Genomic DNA, 20,466 nt, shown 5'->3' with positions numbered 1-20,466 from the left:
TATTGATCCTGTGTCCAGACAGAGGGATAATCAGTAGCCTAGCATCATGACCTGTTTGTTCTGAAGATCCTGCAGCTTCCACTTCTCTTCCTAACATGGCGCCTCCTCACCCTGACTCTCATACCGATAGGAGGAACCACAGAGCTCTGTTAGGTTAAAGCTTATCTTCTGAAGTTGGGATATTTTTCCTCCAACGGGTTCCAGAGGAATCACATCAAACCAGATGTTGGACTGGATTTTATTTCACTGTCATTTGAGTGGAGTGGCGCTATAAAGGTTGAAAAAGGTTATCATTTTGGAGAAAGTCTCATCAACATCAATATTTCCACTACATAAGAGGCAAAAAAAATAGTTTGATAGAGGAAAAGCCTCTCAGACTGTGAGCCCGACAGCACCAAACTATTTTTTTTATATTAGACAATTAATTTAATTTCCCATAATTATCACGGTAGAAGCCAATTGTTTGTTAAACTCTTAATGAAACATATTTACCGTGTTTGATGTTTGTTGTAAATGACGTATCCTCACAAAGAACGAGGTCATTAGTCCAAGTTTGTCGTTTATTGAACGTTCAGAAACTACAGCGGATGAGAACAGAATTGCGCAACTCCTTGTTGAAACAATAATTACTGAGATTATTATTGCTGTTGGGTCATTAATTTGAACATGTTTTGTTGATTTTTTTGTTGTTGTTCTTTAATAAAGTTACGAACGTTTTATGGCAGTCAGAGGAGGACATGCTGCTCTCAGCGTCCTGGCTGCGTTGAGTTTGTCTCCTAAAGCCGAGATTGACTCAAAACCTTCCGTGATCGATGTATTGCACCTATTCGTAAAGCACGAACAGTTCAGAAACAATATGAAATCAGAAAAAAAGCTATTTATTAACTGATTAAGTTAAGATTGTTCTTGAAAAACTAATCAGTCACTGCTGATTAGTGGGTGCACTCACGGCTGCACAGTGAACCCATTCATTTTTTTTTACAGCAGACAGCCGCTCCTCTCTTGCAGGTACTGCGTACCCCCGCTAAATATTTTAGGGGTACGCAGTACCCTGCCGTGCCCCCTTACTTTCACCCCTGGTGCAAACTAAGATCCAAGCAACCAACAAATAAACTAGTTTAATGAAATTAAGCTAGCATAATTTGTTATATTTATGCAGAAGACTTTTTTCTTCATCATTTATCATTTTTCTTTAAAACTCATGTGTGTTCTGATGCAATAATATTTTTTGAAAGTCCATTAAAATGACAACGTTGCATTAAATTGTCATTTACAAAATCATGCAAAGTTGACACTTTCAATGCAACTTTTAAAGCAACTTTGCATTCAAAGTGTCATTATTTACCGAATGACACTTTATGACAACAGTCATAGACATTCGTAAGGACTCGTTCATGTTCATGACAGACGTTATGTCATGTTTATGACAGTGTTATGTCAGTCTTATGCACACCGCTTCAAATAAAGTGCTACCGAAAAGACAAATTGTGATATTCTGGGTTGGGAAGAAACAGACAGAAGAGATGCGGATATGGGTTCTTTTCTTTTAATGATGGAATGCCGAACAAAATACAACCACTTCAGTGTGTGATGTCAGCTCTAGACGTCCTGATAAGTTGGCATACCAAAACTATTCCTAGAACAGGAACGTCAGTGTTTCTTGCCACTGGGGGGCAATAAACTACTCTATTACTTTCCTTCCCTTTTAGAATTTTACGGCAACTAATAAGTAGGAAAAAATGCATTCTAACCGCAAATTAATATCCTACTGCCTTCACTACAAATTTAAAAATGGAGACATCACTTAACGCTGTATTCCTCAAACATCAACTGGCAGTAAAAGCTAAATCACATTTTATACATTTTCAAAGATTAAGTTTCTTTGGAGGAACTCTGTGCCTCACAGGGAATCTGCGCTGCACTGATGGGCTTTGAGTTGTTTCAGGCGTTGGTACTGACGATTCTTCTGTTGTCTGCCCAGGTGATTCAGCAGGTAATGGTCGCGATGTTAGGTTTTCCGTTGGACTTGATGTTTTCTCTGGAACAACACAGTCTCCGATTTCTTTGGGTCTCTCCTCGAGAACCGGTGACGACATAACTGGAGATTCCTCCACAGCTTGTTTCCATGGTAACATGTGGTCAACATGTATAGTGCAAGTTCTCTGTCCGTCTTGTATCTGATAAGTGACGCTTCCCAGCTTCTTCAGAACTGTTCCACAGGTCCACTTCAGAAATCCCCCTCTGAAATTTCGGATACAAACAGTCTCTTCTTCCGGAAAAACACGTGCAGGTGGAATTCTGCGATCATGATGTCGCTTTTGCTCAGACTGTCTCTGTGTAATGTATTGGGCAAGTTCAGGTTTGAGAAGACTGAAACGGGTTTGGATCTGATGTTTCAGGAATAATTCTGCTGGAGTGCGACCTGTCACAGTGTGAGGTGTACTGCGATACATGATAAGGAAGTTGGCCAATCGATGACTGAGTGGCAATGCGGCCTTCCCATCTGCATCCAGTACATTTTTCATCAAAGATCGTTTCAGAATTTGTACTGACCTCTCTGCTGCTCCGTTTGATGCAGGAACAGCTGTGTGACGGATCCCATTTAACTCCATGAACTTGTTAAATTCTTTTGAAACCAGCTGAGGTCCATTGTCCGATACAAGTTCTTCTGGAAGTCCATATGAAGAGGCCTTTCCTCTCCATTTTCTAAGATGTGAGAAATGACTGCACCTACCCCATAAGGTGATGCATCACAGGCTAACTTCAATGGCAGGCATGTGCTATAATACACTAACACTTTGTTCTGCAGCAGTAGTCTTTTTGCATCTTTGAATGCTTGTGTACATTCAGTTGTCCAAATCCATTTTTCATCTTTTCTCAACAGGTTGTGGAGAGGCTGAAGGATGGTAGATGGATTTTTTAGAAATCGACTAATAATTTAGAAGACCCAAAAAGGACTTGAGTTCAGTGACATTTGGTGGTTCTGGTGCCTTTGTTATGGCTGCAACCTTTTCCTCCAAGGGGTGCAGTCCATCTTTGTCAATCCTATGTCCCAGGTACTCCACACTACTCTGAAGGAAACAACACTTTCTAAGTTTCACTCACACCATGCTTCTCAGGCGTGTGAAAACTTCTTCCAACCTCTGCAAATGTTCCTTCTCAGATGAAGCAGTGATGAGAATATCATCCAGAAAACAGGTCACATGATCCATCCCTTGAAAAATCTGATCCATCACAGACTGGAAAAGAGCAGGAGCACTGGAAACGCCATAGCTGAGGCGATTGTACTTGTACAGACCTTTGTGGGTGTTGATAACCAGATAGTTCTCTGACTCTTCATCCAACTCTAACTGCTGGTAGGAATGGGAAAGATCAAGTTTACTGAATGATGTTCCTCCAGCCAAAGTAGCAAAAAGATCTTCAGCATTAGGAAGTGGATAACTTTTCTCTTCAATGCACTGATTGACACTGACCTTGTAGTCACCACAGATCCTAATTATTTTGTCAGCTTTTGGTACCGTAATAATGGGAGACTTTTCTCAACCTTTGAAATCGCGTTCACCTTTTCCAATCTGTCCAACTCTTTTTCTACAGCTTCTTTTAGAGCATAATGAACTGGGCGAGCTTTACAGAAAACTGACGCAGTGTTTAGCTTAATGCGGATTTTAGCCTTAAATCCTTTGATGCAGCCTTGATCATCTGAAAACACTGCCTGATGGCGTTGGATCACTTCCTGTACTCTGGGTTTTGCATCTTTTTGCACTAGTACCTTGTGTACTGTGAAGATCTGTTTCCAGTTCAGCTGTAGTTTCTTTAACCAGTTTCGTCCAATCAAGGATGGCCTGTTTTCCTGAACAATGACCATCGGTAGGGTAGTATTTTGTGTTTCATACTGTACTGGTACAACAATATATCCACGAATAGCGATGCTCTGGCCTGAGTAGGACTTCAGGTTTAACCCAACTGCTGGTTTTATAGGAAACTGGGTGAGATGTGACTGGTATGACTTTTCACTTATCACTGACACTGCTGATCCTGTATCCAGCAACATGGTAGTGTTTTTGTCTCCCAGTAAAACATCAACTGTGTATCCTTTTTTACTGGAAGTGACGGAGTACACTGAATAAACTCCAAAAAGTTTGACTTCATCATTCCTTTTTGATGCATCTTTGTCAGTTTCCACATACTGAGTTTGTTATCTGCTTTTTTTATTCCTGCAAGCACGAGCAATGTGCCCTATTTTCGCACAAACATGACACCATTCATTTTTTAATCTGCAGTCGCGTGCCAAATGTTTTCCACCACATCGATAGCATGGTTGCTTTGCTGCCGTGACTCTTTTAGATGCCGTCCAGCTCTTTATTTTAGTTTTTTCCTCTTTTGTGTTCTGTCCCTTCCATCCTCTGTTAGAAAGATTTGGAGCATTTGTCAGGGCATTTACTTGATGAGGATCATGGTGTCCAGAAAACTTCATAGTATTCTTGGAAGCAAGTTCACTGCAATCTCACACGCACGTGAAAAAGTAAGATCTTTCTCTGACAGTAGTTTGCGCTGCACAGCATTCGAGCGCAGCCCACTAACAAAACGATCTTTCAGCGCCTCATCCAAATATTGTCCAAAATTACATGTGGCTGACAACTGCCTCAGAGCAACCACGTAGTCTGAAACGGACTCCCCCTCCTTTTGGTTATGTTTTTGGAATCGAAAATGCTCAGCTATCATCTCTGGTGTCGGCTTATAGTGTACTTGTAACACTTCAGTGAGTGCTGCATACTCCATTGTGCTCGGTACTTTCGGAGACACAAGATTCTTTAGCAGCCTATATGTATCCGCTCCGATCACAGAGAGAAAAGTGCAAACTATCTTCTCATCCGGAACATCATTAGCCAACATCCATTGCTCCAAACGTTCCAAATATGACTCAAAATCTTCCTTTGATTCATCATATTCATCCACACAACCCACGTGCATTGCCATATTAGCTTCTCGATGCTAACTCTCGTAGCCTTGGAAAAAAAACAACTAAATATGGTTTCTTCCCTTATAGAGTCCTTCGACAGGCTCGTTTCATTTACGCTGTGGAAATCTTTAAAATCCTCGTCGCCAGTTGTGATATTCTGGGTTGGGAAGAAACAGACAGAAGAGATGCGGATACGGGTTCTTTCTTTTAATGGTGGAACGCCAAACAAAATACAACCACTTCAGTGTGTGATGTCAGCTCTAGACGTCCTAATGACGTCCTAATAAGTTGGCATACCAAAACTATTCCTAGAACAGGAATGTCAGTGTTTCTTGCCACTGGGGGGGAGGGAGGGGGGGGGGGGGCAATAAACTACTCTATTACACAAATGTTTTTCAATACAATAAAATATTTTAAACACATTTTCAGTAGGAAGTAAATGTTCTGAAAGTCAAATGAATGCAATGAGTCAGCTGGCTCTGCTAGCTGTGGTGGGATTTGGTGAAAACCTACATAATTAAATAATAAGTGGTTTCTGAGCTGGATTGTTTTACTCAGCCTACACAAGGGTTTGGTTGATTGCATATATTCTTTCCATTTCATTTATTTCTTTAGTAATTCATATGCTTTTATATGGCTGAATGGAAGTTTTATTTGTCTCTTTAGCATTGCTTTTTCTGCTGGATGAATGTAGCAGGAAAACACCAGACGCTCACCTCATGACCTCAGCTGGGGTAAACTCCACTTTGCCGTTTAAACTTTTGGGCAATGTAACGCTGCCTCCAGTAACTCCCGGTGGCTTCATGAGTGAGTCCACCTCCGCTCTGCGGCACCCCTCCGGTGGGGCGGGGGATGTGGATACAGGAGGTGAGGAGATGGGGGAGGTGTTGAGGGGGAGGTACGGGGAGAGGGCCACTGACTCGTCTTTCTGGGAGGCGAGCAGTGCCGAGACCGCCTCCGAGCTCTCCTGGTGTACGGTGGCCTGAGCGTCGTCTGTAATGTCAATCACGCTGTTGCCATGTAGCTGGGACAGTGATGGAGTCTGGGATGGAGATGATGCTGGAAGACAAACATTAAGCAGGGTGAGAAGCTGGAAGCAGCTGACAGGCCTACCTTTTACAGTGCAGGCTGCAGCCTACCTTTTACAGTGTTGGTGTTCTCCCCAGCTCCACTTTGAACCATGTCAGGTATGAGAGATGCTTGCTGCAGTGGAGACTGGGTGATCAGAGTCACTGTCTCCAATTGCTCCTCTTCATTTGTCAGAATTTGACCTGAATCCTTTACTGCACTTTTCTTAATGTCCTCAGCTGCTTGGAGCTCCGCCCACGGAGACAAGCACCTGATGAAAGACGAGGTATCATTCACTTTAGGTCCCTTTAACACTGGCTTCTCCTCATCCTCCATTTTGGAAATGGCACTTTTTATCACATCACTGCGAGTCTTTAGCTCATTCTCAGAGTTAGGCTCAGAGGAAGAGGAGGACGACGACGAAGATGACGAGGATGATGACGAGGAGGAGCAGCATGATGAGTGGGTGGTCCTCTTGTGTGGGTTTTCTGAGTCACTGCTCTCTGACAGATCTGAAGTCATGTCAGCCTTCAGTCTCTTCAGACCTGCTTTCTTCTCATCTTCTTCACCTTTCCTGCGTTTGTTTGCAGTCTGCTTTACTTTGGCCTTAGATTCTGGGCAAATGAAAACAATAACTATTAGTTTTACCATGTTACATAAATAAAAAAATATCACAACCTCAGTTTAGATATCTGGAGAGGAAAAATTGACTAATAGTAAACTAAAAGAGATTTTTCCCAGATGTTTAAAAGGACAATAAGAGGGGAGGGCTGTTTAGTGGGCTGCAAAATAAAAACATTAAAAGGTGAATAAAGAAATTGGATACAAAAAGGAGACAAAGTCAAAGAAAAAATATCGACTGCTGATTTGCTTGACATAAAATACACGAGAGCAGATGATATTAGTGCTATGTGACCATCTATTGAGAGCCCGTAAATCTGACCACATTACACCTATTCTGCATGATCTTCATTGGCTTCCTGTCACCTACAGAATTCAGTAAAAAATCGCTCTCATTACCCATCAGCGTTTAAACGGAACCTCACCGGATTATCTGAAGGATCTTCTCATTCCACATTCATCCACCAGATCTCTACGATCACAAGACTGCAACTTCCTCCACCTTCCTTGATAGAGATTAAGGACCATGGGAGATCGGGCATTCGCTGTGGCTGCCCCCTGTCTCTGGAACTCTCTCCCGGACTATTTGAGAGCTCCGCAACCACTGGTTAACTTCAAAAGAGGCTTAAAGACTTTTCTAATTAAGCAAGCCTATTCTGTTTCCACATGATTTTTATGATGCTGATTTCATCTTTGATTATAGTTGTACTGTGTAGCACTTTGAGATTTTTGCTAATTAAAAGTGTGGTACAAATTAAATTGATTATTATTATTATTATTACCATTTGACCCAGAACAGAAAACATGAACACATTCAACTATGGACAGCTGCACCTCATCACACCATGGACTCCCCTCCGTGTAGAGATATTTAGAAGGTAAAGTTGAAGGCCTTATCTCTTTAAATGTTTTGTCTAATTTGGACCTAAGAATCAGATTGTTAAGGACAGTTAGTGTGTTGGTTTTGAAAACAAACATATGACTGAGAAATGGAAAGAGCCAGAGGCTGCCAGCCTGGTAGGAGGAGTATCAGGAGGAATGCAACCTGCTAGAATGGCTTTCTGCTAAAATTGACATTAATGAGGAGAAGGATTCTGGTTTTGGTGGGGGATCCGCAGCAGTTAATATGATGACAATTCTGTTATCTGGACACATGAGGGGGTGAAAGAGCCAGAAAGCTGAGAAGGTTGGCTGGACTGAGCAACTGACTGCCTGGGTCAGCCACACTGCTAACTTTGTAAGATAAAATGAGCATTTTTCTGTTGGTTACTTATTGGTATTATCAATAATCTGGTGATGAAAGAAAATACACTTGATCAAATAATTCAGTGGATTTATGAAGATTTGATAAAATGCACATATTTTCTGCAGCTATAGAAAAAACTTATAATACAATTTTTCACACATGGGTAAAATGTGGTAAAAGTGAAATGTTAATAATTTTTGGATTAACTACAAATGTACATTTCTCAAATGTAGACTTACTCACCTCTCCCAGTGGTTTCTTCTCTCTGGTCCTTGTCCTCTTCTGGAACGCTGCTGTCAGAGCCTTTCCTCCTGGAGGAGCGGCCGCTGCGCTGCTCTCTCCCGCTGCCGCCTGGTGAGTGGTACAACTGGCTAACCGTCTGCTGGGTTTGCTGTGACTGACTCTGTTGCTGAGGGGGCAGGGGCCCCTGGGAGCTCTTAGGGCTTGGTCCTGATGACATCATAATGGGTCGGGGGCTATTGGCCTGGGCTCGTGTGTAATGACTCTGTTAGAATAAAAGGAGTTAGACATGCACTTTAACAAAAACCAATATCAGAGAGTCAACACAAACTGCCTCATCATCAGATCAAAGCCTTGTAGTTTATTTCTGCACTGACCACAGCTGCTTCCTGACTTCTGTGTTTAAGACATAAAAATTCTCTTCAACAACAAAACTGAATTTTCCTTTGACTGTGACTCGAAGATGACCTTTGTACCACTATAGGTTGACGAGAGCATCAAAATGTCACTGGAACTGAATGAATGAGCAGAGCCCTATCTGTTCAGGTCATGTCAGGTCATGTTTCAGACAAACCTTTAGTGCTGAAATTATCCAATATAAATGCTGAAAACACACCAGGTGGATATGATGAGGGAACAACACTAAAGTCATAATGGATATCAATACAAAACTTTAACGTTACAGGTGCAAGACGAACTGGAGGTTTTAGTCTGTTCTATGGTTGTCAGGTGAAAATCTAGTTGATTCTGAGGACAGAAGTGAGTCTAATGGTGGTGTAGGGTTTATGTTTGAATCATGAGCTTCAGTCAGATCATAACTTCGTTCTGTGGTCTACATGTGGTCGCAGTAAGACAAACATCCTCACGCAGGGTTCAGGGTTAAAGTGAACCAGTATTACTCCTGTGTTTCAGATCTGAAGCATCTGTGAGCGGTATTATGGGATTGCGGAACAAGTGTGGCGTGGCAATGTGAAACAAAGTGAACACACAACAATAACTGGGATCTGTGGGTGTGTAGAGAACAGAATCACTGTCTGATCCTCCAGCATGTCTGATCTGAGAAATAAGCTGCAGATAACACGAAGGAGAAAATGCTGCATTATTCTCCTTGTTTTTACAGCAGTGGTCTGCATGAGGACTGCAACAAAACCAGATGTGGGGCAAATGTTTGACACACAAATATACATATCGCTCAGTTGTAGATCCCAGCTGCAGGCTCTAAAAGAAAGCGGGTGTGTGACCTCCACAGATCAACTTGTATGATATGAAAGGACAAGGTGATCAAAGTGTGTGTTTATAGTGTAATGATGAATGAAAGGGGTCAAAGCTATGATTAACAATGAGAACTTGCCTACTAGCAAACTATTTTAACCTCTGCTTGTGGTGTGTGTTTTAGAAAGTGCAGGTATGGAGGGTTAGGGAGCAGATGGAGGGGAGGGGGGGTTAAGGGTACCTGAGAGTTGCCAGTGGTCCCGACGGGTCTCCCTCCTGCCATCTTTAATGTATCAAACAGAAAAGAAAATAATAAAAAGAAAAGGAAAATCAAAATGAAACAAAATGAAATGAATGTGGAACAAGGACAGATTTTATTAATGACTGTAGGGGCCAGAAGTTACTGATTTCTAACATGTGAGCTATTTTATTCATGTTTGTCTTATGAGGCATCTGACAAGAACAAAATAAAAATAAAACACAAAACAAAATAACATAAAAGACAATGATCAAATTTATGTATTTAGCTGACAGCAGTGACATGACAGGAACTTACTGCTAATCTGAGCGACAGAATGTTTGAGTAGGGACTGAGTACCACACATAAAGAAGACAAACCTCACTATGACTAAGTGCATAAGACTAAGTTTTAAAGGAATCCAGTGAGACAGTCTCATTTCTCTTTGAAATCTATCTCTTTAAGATACAAAAATTACAGTCAGATATGTGATACAGAAAAATGTATTCCAGTCACAGAGAGCCTCATCTTAGTGGTCATAATCCTATAATAAACAAGATTTACACAAGAGCTATTAGAAAAGACCCAAGTTTCCAGATACTCACATGAGCAGAGTTGTTCTGGCTGGATCGCGACCTTCGTCTCGAGGTGATGCCGATGTTTTCTCCTTTTAGCAATGAGTGAACTACATCATCCAGAAAGGTCATCTGCACCATGGATGGGTCCACATTCTGAGGCTCTAGCACCTGAACATACAGCAGCCATGTTTTACACTGTTCACTGTTGACCAGGGGACAGACCTGATTAATATGAAGTTCAAATATAATTCATTTTTGGTGTCATATAATCTGAAAGTCTTCGAGGTGCTAATATAAACATCACCATACTTAGTTATGATAACCACCATATTTACAAATAATATTGCAAATATGATCTACCACACTGAAAAGCCTTTAACTATGAAAATATAAGACATACACTTCAAAAGCTGAATTCAATCAACCTGATTTCTGAATATAAAAATCCAGTGACAAACTAAAAACAGCTGACTTAATTCAACAGTGGAAGTCAAATTATATCTTGAGGAGTTCTCCTCTCATGTACCTGGTCATTCATAACAACCATATTTCTACTGAAGAGGTCGTGGTGCGTAATGATTCCAGTGAACCATTGGGTGGCCGAGTCTTGTCTGTACACACGCACACGGTAGCCATTGAGGGAGTAGGGTCCTGCAACAAAAACAACAGTTTACGATACCACTGTTTAAATATACAACAATACTTCAAGTTCAATCATGAGCAAAGCAATAACAACCATAACAGACCGTGAGGAAACAAGGTTTGACTGACTGATGTTTACCTTGCATAAAAATTTCCTGCACTTTCTGGTTTTTAAGCCAGCCTTTCACTTCATCTTGGAGCTGAGGGTTGTCTCTTAACACTGGGTTCTGATTGTCCACCTCATCCTGAAACATGTTGGACAACAAATAATCAGCAACCAAATGACAATGAAGTTGCCTAAGCTGGTCAACATTGATTAAGCTTTCCAACTGTACAGAGCAACACAGTAAATCATACATTTACATTACATGAGCAGACATTCCAGGTGAGATCATCAATGACAGGGAACCACCATTTGTAGAGTAACAAGTTGAAACTAAATATACAGAGAATATTTCACTGTTTTCCAGAGGGGGACATGTTCTAGAATGAATCATCTACACAGTAGAAACCAACATTATAAATGTACACATGGTTATTTTTTCCTCTCTAAAAGTGAACTCTGTTGCATTTAGATTTTATCGACTTTTGTTAGCAGATGAAGATCAGGGTTCCTACACATTTTTCATATAAAACTATCAGACTAACAGCAAACTATTTTAACCTCTGCTTATGGTGTGTGTTCTAGAAAGTGCAGGTATGGAGGGTTAGGGTGCAATTACTGATGACTTTTATAGTCATCAGTATTTTACAATCCTTTTAAAATAAAAAATGCAAATGTTCTGAACTAACACATGGGAGATATTCCTCCAGAGTTCAGGATATCATGTGAATGCAAGAATCAACAACAAGCCCCATGCTGTTTTTTTCCCTCTACTTGTATTACCAAGATTTTATCTCTTGCATAATTTTATAGCATAAACAGATTTTAACTTGACCATCCCTGTTAGTTTTGATTTGGAGACAGAACTTTAGTCTGCATCAATGCCTAGCTGGGTCCCATAGAACCGCCTCTAACAGATGTCACTTCTAGTTGCTTTCTGTCCGACTACATCAGTCTTTCACATTATTATGGAAGGACCTTAACCCACTCTTCACTTTAACATTCCTTTAGTCTGCTGAGATTCAGAAGATTCTGATTTGCTTTCATAAAAGAACTTTGACTAGCCCATTGGAAGACGCTGACATACCTGTCAAGTTTTGGACATTAGAATATGGGAACTTTGAAGTCTGGGACTAGCGACTACTGTCAGAAAGGGGAGTGGGAGTAGACTACTGTAAGAGCAGGGGGAGGGAGTATGGAAGGCACGGTGCACGTAATTACTATAATGCAGGAAAATGTGGAGTTGACAGATATGTACGGTGATCATTCACTCTTTTTCCTGCAAACAGGAAAAAGTTTGCAAGGGTCCCCAAACTTTTTCCTGTGAGGGCCACATAACTTTTCCCTTCTCTGGTGGGGGGTCGGAGTCAGTTTGTAACAGAAAAAGTGTGACGATTGCAGGAGTGCCTAAATGTAAAAATGTATCGTCTTCCAGAAAGCACAATCAAATAACCCTCTCTGGGTTCTTCACAGAACAAAAGTCAGGTTTTAAATAATAACACTATTAATGAAATGAATAATAACCAAATAACTCTTTCTGGGTTCTTCACAGAAAAAATTAAGGAAATAATACTATTTATGAAATAAATACCGTATTTTCTGGACTATAAGCCGCAGATATCTCTGCCGCTTTAGGTTTTCCACAACGATGCAGCAGCAGCAGAGGGGAGCGGACACCCAAAATCTGAGTCATAACAGGTCAATTGAATATCACATTTATTACGGTTGAAAAATAAAATGTTGACATGTTTAGATTTAACTGAACTGATTACGGTAGTTTCTGAACGGTAACTGTAACAGTAAAAGTGCTGATCCTTTGTGTCTGCTACTAGCATGTGCTAAATGAAAATCATAGACATAAGATTAATATTAATAATAATCATTTTTATGTCTATGAATGAAAATGGGCACTTTCTTCTTCTTGTTCTTCTTTAGATTTCAACGGCAGCTTGCATCCATTATTGTTGCACTACTGCCATCTATTGGATCCTAATATCTATACCTCAAATTCTCATAATGATCCCAGTATTATTTAAAAAGAACGAAAAATTTTCTTTTTTCCCCTCAATGCTATTTAACTGATCAACAACATGCTCAAATTTCAATTCCCTATTAAAACCTAATTCTGTTTTAATGGGCGCTTTCTTCTTTTATTTCCAATTTTGACTTCCAATGATTCACTTCCTGCTAAAGAGTGGTTGAAGAAAAATCCACATATAAGCCATAAGGTTCAAAGCTTAGGAAAAAAGTAGCGGCTTATAGTCCGGAAAATACGGTATATGAAAAAAAATCTAAATGCTCTCTGGTATTGTTCAGGGGTCCGGACCAAATGTGGAGGCGGGTCAGATCCGGCCTGCGGGCCGTAGTTTGGGGACCACTGAGCTAATGCCTTGTGTTTGGGATCCTTGTTTGTAGTCAGTCTCCACATATTTAGCTACTTCCACCAGGATCTGGGTAGAAGGCCTTCTGACTTTACACAGAGCTGAAATAATTAATTCTGGAGATGATGAGCATGGAATTTTTAGAACATGGGATGTTTATGACTGTTGAGCTTTTATGATCACTTCTTATTTAGCTTCAATTCATGTCACATTGGCTTGTGAAGATAATGGCCTAATCCTGTTGGTACAAAACACAATAAGCTTTCAAAAGGATCAATAATAATTTTATGATCAAATACAATCTTTAAATAAGGAGTTAGTGTGTTGACTTGAAATGGTGCTATTATCTTATTCTTTCTTAGAGCTGCACAGCTGTCCGTGTATATTTTATGTAACATTTGGTAAATGAATCTTCCTGAAACTTAAACGACAAGTTTTGGAAAACAGTAGATTGTATTTCAGTCTCCAGTTTTCCACACGTTATCCAAACTCTTCCCCAGGTAGGGGGATCACATTGGATTCATCCAGTCTCACATCTGTGATACAGATTAAATCCATTTTATTCAGCAGGAATACTTTCTGTATGGTTGAAAATTTGGTTCCAAATTCCAAAGGGGAATATGGAACAGTCCTGTTTTCATCTGGCGGCTCTCTGGACTGTTGCAGCTGCTGCTACAGAGCTAATGCAACTTGCTGATCTTCAATGAAAGTTTGTTTACTTCATGGTATTATGGAACTTGTTGTGCAGTTTTGGACACTTAATGTCAGATTAAAAATCATGTAATCAACTCCTGGTACTCCAAATACTACAACTCAGAGTGTGTGTTTTCTTTGTTCCATGACCGCAATGTTAACAGATCCAACTCAATGATATTTCTCTCACAAAACATACAAAAACATGTTCAGCAAATTAATGAACAGCTGCGTATGGAGCTCTGGGTGTGCTACTAATAGTACTTATATTAGGGGGCATGGGAGAACTTCTTATTAGTAATGGATTAGTAAAATGACAACAGCGACTATTGTACTAATCCATCTAGCACCACTGGGTTCCAGTGATTTCACCAAAACAAACATAAGGTCAGACAGTGGAGCTGCAGGATTAAATGCTGATAAAAAAGACCTGAACTCAGCAAGACGCCAAACAGACAAGGCAACTCATAGATCTCAGCTCAACTTCCTCACCCAGCTGACTGCTGCATTCTGCTCAGGCAGTAAGCCTCCACGAGATTAAAACTATGACTGGAATGCATAAATACAACTTGATCTGGAAAGACTAAAAATATAAATGATCAGTTCTTATGAAATTAAATATACATTTATAACTATATAAAAATGAAATGCATACGTGCCTAGAATGCAAAATGATTTAGCTTTTATTTTTCACCTGGGCTCTTGAGCACATGTCTATGATCAAGATTATTTTAATGAACCATTTAGTTTTAATTGGCATATTTGAATGTAGACTCCATAAAACTCTGATATTCAGCATGAAAGGTTGAGTTCAATTATGTGCTACAGAATCCTGAACTTTGGTCATGTAATTTAAAGTTAACAGAAAAAGAATGAACTAAAATATTGTCCTTTACCAACTAAGCTCCATCCATCCATCCATTTTCTTCCGCTTATCCGGAATCGGGTCGCGGGGGCAGCAGCTTCACAAGGGAGGCCCAGACTTCCGTCTCCCCAGCCACTTCTTCCAGCTCCTCCGGGGGAACCCCAAGGCGTTCCCAGGCCAGCTGAGAGACATAGTCCCTCCAGCATGTCCTGGGTCTTCCCCGACAACTTAACTCTCATTTCAATTCCAAAAGCATTCCAGAAACAAACCAGTCTGGGTTTGGATCCAATCACAGCACAGAAGCTGCACTAAAGCAGATTTTAACGGTCTGCAGTATAGTATAGATCAGCGCTGGTATTACTAGACATTAGTGCAGCTTTTGATACTACGCCATTCTGCTAGACAGGCTGTGCTGAAGGGTTGCTACTTGCATCTCAGCAAACAGAAAATTATTTGTCAGTACAGAAAGCTGCTCCTCAGAACATTATGACCCACCACACTGTGTTCCACAAGGCTCACCTGTAGGTCCTTCTCTTTTTAATTTTCATATGCCGTTGTTGGGGGGGGGGGGGGTGTCATCAGGAGATATGAACAAAGTTAAAATTTCACAGCTACACTGATGACTCACAGCTTTGTATCACTGTCATGATAACCCAAATCCTGTTGTGCTACTAACTGTATTTTAGAGTTTCCTTTAAGTCAATCAACCCCTGGACCTTCTTGCTGCAAGTGGTGCAAGTGCTACCAACTGCACCACTGTGCAGCATTCAGTATGTCATATTCAAACTGGAGCTTCTTGAAAAAATAAACACTATCTTAAGAACATTGCCAGAGTATGACCGTTTACCTGCCAGTACAATGCAGAGACTTTGTTCATACTACCACATTACCAGAAAGCGAACTCACATCACACTGATTTTAAAGTCTCAGCATCGTTATGTGTTCATTTTAGAACAGATTTACTGCCAGTATTTAACAACACAAATCTCAAAGTATTTCCTCACTAACCTACTCTAAACAACTGTGTTTCAACACCTCCTCACTTTCTGTATAAATGATTTCTATTACATTTGATTTTTTGTTTTGTCACAAATAATTGTCTGCTTGATTTGATCATTCATTGTAATTTAAATGTCTGCCTTCCTGTTTTTAAGCCTGTAAAGCACTCTGTGGCACAATGGACAGTATAAAACATGCCGTGTTAATAAGGTTTGATTCATTCAGTCATTTTTAAAAGCTGTTTTTACAAATTAACTAAAAATTCTGTCCACTGTGGAGCTGTGGACGTTGGACAACAGGACATTGATCAAACTACACTACTGTCACATGCTATTGCAAGAGATAGTAAACATAACAGCACAAAAGATTTGGTGCAACCCAGGTGCAAAGTTGAGACTGAGGAGGGACTTTCTTAGACTGTTGAGTCAGCACAGACACTTTCATTATCTGCCTGTTTTTCAGCGCCAGCACTCAACTTTCTAGCAACAGTGACCCACAGACTTGAGCAGCAAGCTAAGCTGGCTGACTGAACACTGACTTCATTGTAGATTTTTGCCAAACCGTTGGACCCCCTTCCCCCTTCCTTCCATTCTTCCTGTCCAACTGGATAACACAAGGGGAGTGGCCACGGTTTGTGTATGAGCGAGAGAGTGTTTTATGGCTCTATGTGGATCAAAGGTCTCCTTCATAAACCTGGATGTTTAAATTTGCACAGACACAATAAGTCCTCATGTAAAAATCTGAGCAGTGGAAGCTTCTCTTTTCTTAAATTTATTTGGTTGCTGATGGTAATGGTTCTATATCAATGTTCACAATTCAGGTTGTAGACTTTTAATTCAACTCTAATTTTACTGCAGCAAAAATGGTGAACATTTACCTCAACATGCTACAGCCAACTAACAATAAGGAAGACAAGAAAGGGAATGACATCTGGACAAAAACACTGGTTTTAGGACTAAACAAAAAGCATAAACTAAATGAGAACTGATCAGTTTGCCTCATGAAAATACAAATACTGACTGCAAGAGTCAAACCAGGATAAAAAAAACTAGTATCTGGAACAGTAGGTAACAACAACTCCATCAGTGAGACTACAAATAAAGGAAATGACAATGTCCTCTGACAGAACATATTCAACAAAACATAATCAACGTTCTGAGCTCAGGACATGAGAATCAATCAACTGTGGAACTCAGAGGAGATTCTGAAATGTGATGGAACACAGCAAATACATCCACACTATAAGGTCCAGAGACAGAAGGTCAGTAGATGTGCATGTGTAATGTATGTTAAAACAATGTAAACCATATGAGATATACATATATATAGCCTATATTTGCACACTCGTATGAGCCATAATCAGAGTTTGATATAAATTTAAATATGGTGAAACGTTAAACTTTACTTTATTTTGCGTTTCCCTACATAACATCAGCTTCTGTCTGTCTAGTTGCACCATTTCAGAGAGTGTGGAGGGAAAACTTAGAGCTGATTATTACTCCTGGGATTTATTGGCTATTCACACACTTTTATTTTGGTTTTGGTCAATAAGTTGCAAGTTTGAAGTAAACACGTAGCTCATCAACATCTCCAATACATCACTCAACCCACGTCGGGAAAGGGCATTAGGAAAAAATATACTTTGAAGATGACAACATCCACCTTCACAGAACCCGTTGGAAAGAAACCACCACCAGGACTAATAAGAGGATTGGAGGAATTTATGTCTGCAGGAATATTCTTCAGCTTCTCAGGGTGAGCTGAAACTACTATTGTTTCAGAACTCCATTACACTCGGGGCCGGTACAAGGCATAGGTAAACTAAGCGGCTGCTTAGGGTCCCCTAAGTGGAACAATTGTTTTGTTAATTATTTTTATTTGATTATAGTAAGAAAAACGGGACAGGGTTGAGTGGATGGAAGAGTATAACAGGGAGTCTCTAAGTATCTCTCTATCAACCTTCCAGACCTCTCAGGTCTTCTGGTTCTGCTCTGCATCCAGAAGCAGAACCAAACATGGACCAGCAGCATTCAGCTTCGATGCACCACTGATCTGGAACAAACCTCCAGAAAACTGCAGGCCAAACCATGTGTGCACCGATTAATTGGTTCCTTATTTTTGGGAGATTGGTGATCGGTCAATACTAACAAGTAAAGCTGATCTGATCTAGCCAGAGGTCTAAAAATCAACCACTGCCCTCTTCTCATCTCCTGTGAGAGAGGTTTGACTGATAGACCCGTAGGCTTTACCAGGTCATGTCTCAACATTTGCAGTTAACAATAGTCACTCCACCGTTGCCAACTCAGCACCTTTCTTGCTATATTTAGCAACATGTCAGACAAAAAAATGGCAGAAGAAATCCGAATTGGCAGGTCGGGTTTCTTAAAGATCAGTAATCGGCAATCGGCTACAAAACTGCATGTCGCCATGGTAAAAAAACACTGAGCTCTTTAAAATAAAGGGTAAAAACTGACCTGTTTAGGGTTGCCTTCGATTCATAATAACTGAAAAACAAATTCCCGGTAGTCTGGATTACATCTTTTATTATTTTCCTTTGTTTTCCCACTTAATGTAATTTTTTTGGTTCGGTATTGTGTTACTTTTTTCATGTAAACCACTTTGAGCTGACTTATTGCTGAAATGTACTTTACAAACAAACCCGGCTTGATTTAACTCACTGATTTTCTACTTGTTTTTCCAAACAAAGGGCTGGAAAGGAAATCATTCATTATAAACCTATGAAATACCAATCTAGGACTGAATCAAGATGAGAGAAATTAAGAAATGTTGCAAGACTGGAAGGTAAACAAATGGTCATCATCACATGTGTTTTACACACATGAAAGAATCACAAACTACAACATAGACCCATGTGTGGCACCAGCAGAAACACAGCAGCAGAGCTCGCCTCAGAGAAACAGAGAAACGACAGAAACAGACTCTCTCTCTTTCTCTCTGGATATTAGGACTTGTCTTATGCACAAACTGTTGGCTGAGGGAGTGAGTACAGAACACAGCCATCCCATCTGGTTGACACTGAGTGGAACACAGTGTTCCAGTACAAAACAAAGAGCTGCTTCCAGTTGTCCTGAAACACTTTTCAAATTCAGAGCACACAACTACATGAGAGAAGTTTAAATGTGTCTGTGGCTCACTGTCTGCAGAAGATTTGCTACATCAGAGGTGTCATTTCAAAGACTCAAGATCCTTATATACATATTCCCAGTTGCTAATGGTAGCCATGGCTACGCTCAAGTGAATATAGCATCTGTTAATACAGACTCCATTAGAGAATTATCTCTGTACAAGTTGCAATGTGGACATCTGCCATTAAACGCAAAATACTCTGCTGCTTCTCAGAGAAAAACAAGTCTCTTGTTCAAAATTAGGTGACATGGGAGGCCTACAATTTTGCAATCATGGTAGGCCTCACTTATGAAGAACCGTTGTAGATTAGCAATAATAATAGGACAAGTCTGATATATTACAATGCGTATATAGTTACAGTTTTCAGAGGCCATCCGATCAGAATGCGGAAAAGGAATATAGGAATGAAAGTAAAAACAAGTTTTCTTATTCTGATTTTTAAGTGACAGCAGGTGTTGTGGTACTACAGAGCAACTTTAACATTGGTGTAAAGATTAGCTTAAGCTCCTCTACATGGGCATGGCTCTAACCCATTCTTCCCTTATCTGCCCCGGCCAGATTCGTCTCTATTTGCAGATCCTGTGCGGTTACTCCTGGTTTTTGGAACCACCTCAGTGGAGGTGAAAGCCAGACATAGCCAAGGTGACTTGACTGGCAGCAGACTGTAGTCGTTGATTGGCCTGTGGAGGTAGGTCTACAACAACCATTTTTAATCCGCAATGAGACCATCGTAGTTGGAGAGATGGTTCAACCCTTGCGGTTCAAACCTTTTTATCAATTGTGACAGAAGAGTGCATACAATGTCAACTGGACGGGGCAACCCGCCGATTCCCTGCCTATTAAAAGGCGGTTTGTTTAATTGCAATTTAATTATAAACGAGCTGCAACAGAAAAGATTGTCTCCAAATGTTTGGAGCAGCAACTACATCTTTATGAATCTAGAAAATGGTGTCACAATGATGTGGCCCTGGTATCACTTCCCTTTAACCCTTGTGTCTAGAAATGGGGTCCAACTGACCCCACACACGTAAAACTTGTATCATTTGCCACAGTCCTCTACGTTTGCCTCAGTCCTCGCACGCACAAGATTTAAGTTTTGTCCGTGGTGTTGTCTCAGAGTAGATGGTCTCAATTAAAACACGGTGTGATTAAACAAAACAAAAAGCACAATCGTTGCAAATGTTGGGTAATATTTCGTCAGTCAGTCAGTAACAAATATAGAGATTTCATCAAGCCTGTGAGTTGATGGTTTATTACCTGATATGGTTGGCAGGCTGACTGGTTAGAGACAAAGTCCCGCTGACGGTCCAGCAAGAACTCCACTGCTGTTACTGAAGACAACAGGTTCTTCCCAACCAATGGTTTAAACACCTGAGAAACACAACAAACAACTTATTACCAATAGAATAATTTATCCCTGTGAAAAATACAAATATCTTGACTGAATATACTTAATGAATATACTTTATTCAT

At 40.3% G+C, this 20,466-nt stretch overlaps 1 protein-coding gene across 4 annotated transcripts in view; it reads right to left on the bottom strand.

Annotated features, from left to right (window-relative positions):
- The window catches only part of jmjd1cb (jumonji domain containing 1Cb), a 179,719-nt gene that overhangs the window by 32,137 nt on the left and 127,116 nt on the right, over nt 1–20,466 (bottom strand). For 2 of the 4 annotated variants that reach the window (XM_017310810.1, XM_008438209.2), the window contains exons 3-10: nt 20,251–20,364; nt 10,945–11,050; nt 10,690–10,814; nt 10,191–10,331; nt 9,589–9,630; nt 8,139–8,400; nt 6,100–6,642; nt 5,677–6,019 (exon numbers count right to left, since the gene is read on the bottom strand). In XM_017310810.1, the coding sequence (XP_017166299.1) occupies nt 5,677–6,019; nt 6,100–6,642; nt 8,139–8,400; nt 9,589–9,630; nt 10,191–10,331; nt 10,690–10,814; nt 10,945–11,050; nt 20,251–20,364 (1,676 nt within the window). The remainder of the gene's footprint in view (nt 1–5,676; nt 6,020–6,099; nt 6,643–8,138; nt 8,401–9,588; nt 9,631–10,190; nt 10,332–10,689; nt 10,815–10,944; nt 11,051–20,250; nt 20,365–20,466) is intronic. The other 2 variants (XM_017310811.1, XM_008438211.2) reach the window with 1 other exon arrangement.

The sequence above is a fragment of the Poecilia reticulata genome, linkage group LG19, assembly GCF_000633615.1.
Source record: "Poecilia reticulata strain Guanapo linkage group LG19, Guppy_female_1.0+MT, whole genome shotgun sequence".
Classification (NCBI taxonomy): domain Eukaryota; kingdom Metazoa; phylum Chordata; class Actinopteri; order Cyprinodontiformes; family Poeciliidae; genus Poecilia; species Poecilia reticulata.
This window is presented reverse-complemented; position numbering and strand designations above follow the sequence as displayed.